This window comes from Triticum urartu, chromosome 2A (assembly GCF_056163025.1).
Source record: "Triticum urartu cultivar PI428250 chromosome 2A, HENAU_Tu73, whole genome shotgun sequence".
NCBI lineage: Eukaryota > Viridiplantae > Streptophyta > Magnoliopsida > Poales > Poaceae > Triticum > Triticum urartu.
In genome coordinates, this window is record NC_141874.1 from 177992954 (window position 1) to 177999738 (window position 6785).

General features: G+C 50.9%; 1 protein-coding gene across 1 annotated transcript; it reads right to left on the reverse strand.

Annotated features, from left to right (window-relative positions):
• Positions 1-265: 265 nt before the first annotated feature.
• Positions 266-5206, reverse strand: LOC147984443 (uncharacterized). The gene is made up of 4 exons (XM_087541101.1): positions 5174-5206; positions 1977-2094; positions 1454-1895; positions 266-269 (listed from the first exon to the last, which is right to left on the reverse strand). Exons 1-4 carry the CDS (start codon positions 5204-5206, stop codon positions 266-268), a joined length of 597 nt encoding a protein of 198 aa, XP_087397227.1.
• Between the last annotated feature and the right edge of the window lie 1579 nt (positions 5207-6785).

Genomic DNA, 6785 nt, shown 5'->3' on the forward strand with positions numbered 1-6785 from the left:
GACCCGTATACCTTTAACATTTTCTTCCTTTTAGGCCCCTATTCTCTGAAGGCCCTCTCCGATCGTCTGATTATCGGACCCGTCACGGGAAGGAAACACCAAGGAAGCAAGAAGCTTTGACGTACAAGGGGATCCTCAGGTGATCTCTGATAACGATCGATATACCTGTTTTGCATACCCACACGCAGCTTGACCTTGGATAGGACATGTCAAATAGTCCTATCTTTTACTTATTGCACTACATGTATGCATACGCTTTGACGTATCATCTAAATAACAATGTACAACATTAACTCATTATTGCATTCCTTTATCTTTTTCCCTGTCTGCTTATTTATGACAAATCGCACCCGTACATTCTGATACGACCAGTGCGCCGGGGGCTTCAGTGTACCCCATAACACGGCATGAAAAGTCCGAACACTTTCGACAGTGCGGCACCCCGAGCTTATAGCATTATATGCATCAACTCCAAATCATGTCTTGGGTCAATAGTTGGGTTTGCCCGGCTCCCATGTATTGGTACCTTACGTTCCACTATATCGGCTAAGGTAGCATTGGGAGAACTACTATGATTGTGTCCCGGTTCTTCCGGACGATCACCTCAGTAGAGAAAGCCGAAAACTGACTGTCATGATGCGGCGAGAGTTGGTCGCTGTTTGAGAGGTCTCAAATCCTTAAAGATTTTTTCCGCTTCGGGCGAGGAGTCGACCTTGTCCGATTTAGGCATACATAGCGCCCCAAGTTCGGCCTTCCGAATACTAGGGGCTTCGCCGAAATTTAAAATTGTAGACTTCTATGGCTAAGTGAGAGTGATAAAGCTTTATAGTCCAATTGCCTGGTTCGTTGTGCTGAACACCTCCTTTGAAGGACCAAAAACTGGGATAAAGAGTGGTTAGTTTTATCCCGCACACCCCAGTACTAGTTACATGGGGGCAGAAGCCGACGACTGGCCAACTCTCAAATTTTATAAACAGCCGCACATAAGGTAATATTTTAAATTAACAAGCGTTACATAGCGCACATGAACTCATTCCACATTACAGGATCAGATGAGTACATTCATTCAAATATTACATCCTTAGCACATTCCTCTGCCACAAGGCGAGCACCCTTTAGGACACTGTCATAATACTTTTCGGGGTGGCGATGCTCCTTGCCCTCCGGCGGCCCCTCCTTCACCAGCTTTTCAGCGTCCATCTTCGCCCAGTACACTTTCGCCCGGGCAAAAGCCCTGTGCGCACCCTCAATGCAGACGGACCGCTTTATCACTTCAAACCGTGGGCAGGCGTTCACAAGCCGCCTTACCAGGCCGAAATAGCTGCCAGGCAGGGGCTCGCCAAGCCACATCCGGACTATGAGGCCCTTCATGGCCAGTTCTGCCGCCTTGTGAAGCTCGACCAGTTGCTTCAACTGGTCGCTCAAGGGCATCGGATGTTCGGTCCCAGTATACTGAGACGAGAACAACTTCTCCGTCGAGCTCCCTTCCTCGACCCGGTAGAACTCCGCGGCATCCGACACACTGCTGGGTAGATCTGTGAACGCTCTTGGAGAGCTCCGAATTCGGGTAAGTAAAAGGGAAGTTTCCTTCACACGCTTGATTTGCATAATGAATGCCTTACCCGCCGCTATCTTCTTGACTGCCTCAATTTCCTGGAGGTCCTTTTGGGCTTCGGCCTTGGCATTTTGTGCATTCTCAAGGGCCTTCGCAAGCTCGGACCCTTGCGTCTTAGAGTCACGCTCCAAGGACTCGTACTTCTTGACAAACTCCTGGAGCTCTTGCTGAACCTCGCCGACTCGGGCCTCTTGCTTCTCGCGCTCGGCGCGCTCCTTGGCCGCTTTGCCTTCGGCCTCAGACAGCGCCTTCTTCAGGGCCGCCACTTCGGTCGTGGCCCCTAGCAAAATTCATGACGATCCTGTGATCTAACAACCACTTTCCTTTTTCTTTATCAATAAACAGACGAGGTATTACTTACCTTTGTTCTCTTCGAGCTGCCTCTTGGTAAGGCCGAGCTCTTCCTCGGACCGCTCAAGGTCCCGCTTCAGTGCGGAGACCTCCGCCGTGCGAGCGATAGCGGCCAGCAGTGAAGCTTGCTTATTCACATAGACATATTCTGATTAGACTCTTGTGATTATTATTTGATCCTCTGTTCGGCCTTTCTTTGCGAACACCAAACAGAGCATCAGGGTCTACTATCTATGCTGTAACATTTTCTCATAATTTGATTACTTACCTCAAAGCCTGTTAGGAGGCTGGCACAAGCTTCAGTCAGTCCGCTTTTGGCGGACCGGACCTTCTTGACCACAACACTCATGATAGTGCGGTGCTCTTCGTCAATGGAAGCACCACGAAGCTCTTCCAGCAAATTGTCCGATGCCTCTGGATGGACAGAGACCATCAGCACAGACGGCTTGCCCCCCTTGGCGAGGGGTCGCCTGACAGAATCCGGAATCACTAGAGGTTCCGGCGCAGTATTCGGTTGGGGGCTAGACTTGCTTCCCCCGACATTAGAGCCCATGGGAGTCTTGCCCCTTGTGCGCCCAACGTCCGGAATGTTGCCTTGGGGCGCCTCCGGAACTGTCTCCCCTTGGTTCAGTACCCTTTGAGACAACACGTCGACGTCGTCCATAGGGCAGGGGGAGGAGGCGGCCAGGAGTGAATTGATGTTCATCTCCGACGGGCCCAAAGACTCATCCGAAGAGGATACGTCGATATGGGCTTTGGATGGGCTGCATGAACATGTTCGGCATGATAAGAAGCAATAAAATAAAACATACCAAGAACTATTATGGTATCTAGGTACTTATGACTTCGCCAGGGGCTTGTCCTGGGTAACCACTCCTCGTCGCTAAAAGCGGCCGCCGTGGAGCAGTCCGGAAGGAGAGTCCTTCCCTTCTTGGACCCTTTGGCCTCCTCTGACGGGGCGGCCTTCCTTTTCTTGTCTCCCTTGTCTGGGGGGAGAACTTTCCTCTTCCTCCTCCTCGTTTTCGTGGGAGGAGGGCACCTCAGTGTTATCAGACGATGAGTCCGATACGACCTTGCGCCGGAGACCTTTCCCGGTCCCCGTGGCCTTCTTCTTGGCCTTCTTCTCCGACGCCTCATAGGGCGCCGGAACCAGCATCTCCGTTAAGAGAGCCCTTGCTGGATCTTCGGGCAGTGGGGCTGGACAATCGATCCGCTCCGCTGTCGTGACCCAGTCCTGTTAAATGGCATGGAGGCTTAGATCCCCCACATGATTATACCGGGGAAAGAAACATCTTACGAGATATAAGGAGCTCACCGGATTGGCAGGGCGCTTTGCGCTGAGTCCATGATCCTTGGTAAGGGGAGGAGGTACCTCGGCGGACTTGAACAACACCTTCCAGATGTCGTGGTGCGTCGTGTCGAAGAGCTCTCGCAGCGTCTGGTGCTTAGCCATGTCGAACTCCCACATATTGAATGCCCGTCTTTGACACGGGAGGATCCGGCGGAAGAGCATGACCTGGACCACGTTGACAAGCTTGATTTTCTTGCTTATCATGTTTTTAACACAGTTCTGGTGTCCGGTCAGCTCCACTGATGAACCCTAGGATAGGCCCTTCTCTTTCCAGGAGGTGAGACGCATGGGGATGCCGGATCGAAATTCGGGGGCAGCCACCCAGTTGGTGTCACGCGGCTCGGTGATGTAGAACCACCCCGATTGACACCCCTTCACGGTCTCCACATAGGAGCCTTCGAGCCAGGTGACATTGGGCATTTTGCCCACCATGGCGCCTCCGCACTCCGCTTGTTGGCCGACCACCACCTTCGGTTTAACGTTGAAGGTCTTCAGCCACAGGCCGAAGTGGGGCTTGATGCGGAGGAAGGCCTCGCACATGACGATAAACGCCAAGATGTTGAGGATGAAATTGGGGGCCGATCGTGGAAGTCCATCCCTTAGTAGAACATGAGCCCGCAGACAAATGGGTGGAGGGGAAATCCCAGCACGCGGACGAAATGGGTAAGGAATACAACCCTTTCATGGGGTTCAGGGGTAGGGACGATCTGCCCCACATCTGGGAGCCGGTGCGCGATATCTGCGGCCAGGTATCCGGCTTCCCGGAGCTTCGTAATGTTCTCCTCCGTAACAGAGGAGACCATCCACTTGCCTCCCGCTCCGGACATGTTTGGAGTGGTTTTGCAAAGAAAATGCGAACTTGGGCGCTGGAGCTCGAGTGCGCGAGGATGGATTGGCAGGAAGAAGAAGGCGTGGGTGAAAAGGAGGAGTCCTTGTCCCTTTATAAGGGCGGAAGAAACTATGTGCCTCCCCACCTGCCTGGTAAACTCGCTTATTCCCCAAGCGCCGTGATTGATGGCACGGTTGGGTTACCCACACCCATATTGATGAGAATCCCCTGATAAGGGGACACGATCTCTGCTTCGACAAGACGTGCCAAGAAAACCGCCTCGCAATATGTGCAGTAGCTGGTTGAGAAAAATGGTTCGAATAATGACCGGGCCATGGCCTGATGTCACGCTATGAAATTTGTCAACATATTAGATTTGTGGGATATTGTACTCTCTACGGTGGTATGTGGAATTTGTTTTGCAGAGCCGGACACGATCCTTGTGTTTGAAATCTTCTATGGAGTATTCGGAGGAAGAACCCGCCTTGCAATGCCGAAGACAATCTGCGCGCCGGACTTGTCGTCATTGAAGCCTGGTTCAGGGGCTACTGAGGGAGTCCTGGATTAGGGGGTCCCCGGACAGCCGGACTATATCCTTTGGCCGGACTGTTGGGCTATGAAGATACTCCCTCCGTCCCGAAATACTTGTCATCAAAATGAATAAAAGGGGATGTATCTAGATGTATTTTAGTTCTAGATACATCCCTTTTTGTCCATTTTGATGACAAGTATTTTCGGACGGAGGGAGTACAAGATTGAAGACTTCGTCCCGTGTCCGGGTGGGACTCTCCTTTGCGTGGAAGGCAAGCTTGGCAATTCGGATATGTAGATCTCCTCCCTTGTAACCGACTCTGTATAACCCTAGCCCCCTCCGGTGTCTATATAAACCAGAGGGTTTAGTCCATAGGACAACAACAATCATAATCATAGGCTAGCTTCTAGGGTTTAGCCTCTACGATCTCGTGGTAGATCAACTCTTGTAATACCCATATCATCAAGATCAATCAAGCAGGAAGTAGGGTATTACCTCCATCGAGAGGGCCCGAACCTGGGTAAACATTGTGTCCCCCGCCTCCTATTACCATCCACCTTAGACGCACAGTTCGGGACCCCCTACCGAGATCCGCCAGTTTTGACATCGACACTCACCTCGAGTGCGCATGTACGAAGAGAGGGAAGCCGAGATCAATAGGTAGGACAGCCTAGATGTCCTGGAGGAGGAGCGGGATGTTGCGAAGGCCCATTCCACATTCTATCAATAACAGGCTCGGCGATATCAAAGCAGAGAAGTACGGGCAAAGACTTACAATGTCGGTGAACTCGTTCTATGCTTACCAGAGAAGAAAAAGGACAGGCTCAAGCCCAAATGGGATGGTCCCTTCATTATAGATGAAGTTCTCACTAGAGGAGCCTATCGCCTTCGCAATGCTTCAGACAATCGCTTGGAGCCAAACCCATGGAACGCTGCACGGCTCCGAAGATTCTACGCCTAAGTCCTCACATATACCCTTTTCCCTCGTCCCTTCTTTTCTCCCTTTCACTATTTTCTTTTTTCTCGTTTCTATACGACTTCTAGCACTACAAAAAAAATACACTTCTGTGATGATACGTGTTTGTCATAGTAGGTCGCGTTTTTTGTCATGCATGTACATCCATGACAAATTTATGACAGAATCAAGATAGTCATACTTGTGCTGTCGTAGAAGTGTTCCATGAAATTACCAAAATTATCATCACAGAAGTGTCCACTTCCATGACGATAAATCACGCATCACAGAAGTGCTTTCGTCAAGGGTGACCGACACGTGGCATCCACCGTAACGGAACGTCGTTAAGCTATCGGGTCGGGTTTTGGATCCGATAACCCGTTAACAGCCCCGACCAATGGGAAATTTCCACGTGTAAAATTCTTATTGGCCGGACGAAACACGTGTCAGCTCGTCAGTGGGTCAGATAGGCGCCTATGATACGTCGACACATGGCACGACCCAATAGAGGCCCATTCCTATGAAAAGACCGGCCCGTTTGACTTGGTCAAAAGGTGGCGGGCCGGCCCATGGAAAGCCTGTTAACGGCTTGTTCGCATATAACCCATTTACAGCCCGCTAACCCAAGGCCCGTTACGCCCTATCCGAATTAGGCCCAGTAGCGTCATCTGGGCCATCCAATATGATTCCAGCCCATTTTCACTTCTGGCCCATGTATGGCCCATGACGTCTTTCGGCCCATATGAGGCCCTATGTAACTCTTGGCCTATTAACGGCCCGTGGTGAAACTGGCCCGTAATGAACAGTGTATCACTTTACACCCATTAACGGCCCATGGTGAAACTGACCGTAATGAATAGTGTATCTCTTTATACCCATTAACGACCCATTATTCCGTTGGGCCATTTCCAGCCCATGTTATCTTTCGGCCTTCTTAGAGCCCATTTATTCTTGGGCTCATTTCCAGCATTCGTTTACTTACGGCCTGTTACTGTTATTTTCTGCTTGTGGGCCAAATTCAGCCCGTGGTTACAGTCGGCCCGTTTGTGGTCCATTAATACGTTGGGCCATTTTCATAGCGTCATCAAATACGGCCTATTAACGATGGCCCATTACGGTCGGCCCATGAACGGACGATTCCAACTCTAGCCC

What these genes read in the sequence shown, in the direction of transcription:
- LOC147984443 (XM_087541101.1), bottom strand. Translation starts at nt 5,206, where the DNA reads ATGTTTACCCAGGTTCGGGCCCTCTCGATGGAG. An exon ending in TTCGGGCCCTCTCGATGGAG is followed by an intron (nt 2,095 to 5,173) that starts GTAATACCCTAC and finishes TATGTGAATAAG; the next exon opens with CAAGCTTCACTGCTGGCCGC. An exon ending in GCAGCTCGAAGAGAACAAAG is followed by an intron (nt 1,896 to 1,976) that starts GTAAGTAATACC and finishes GAATTTTGCTAG; the next exon opens with GGGCCACGACCGAAGTGGCG.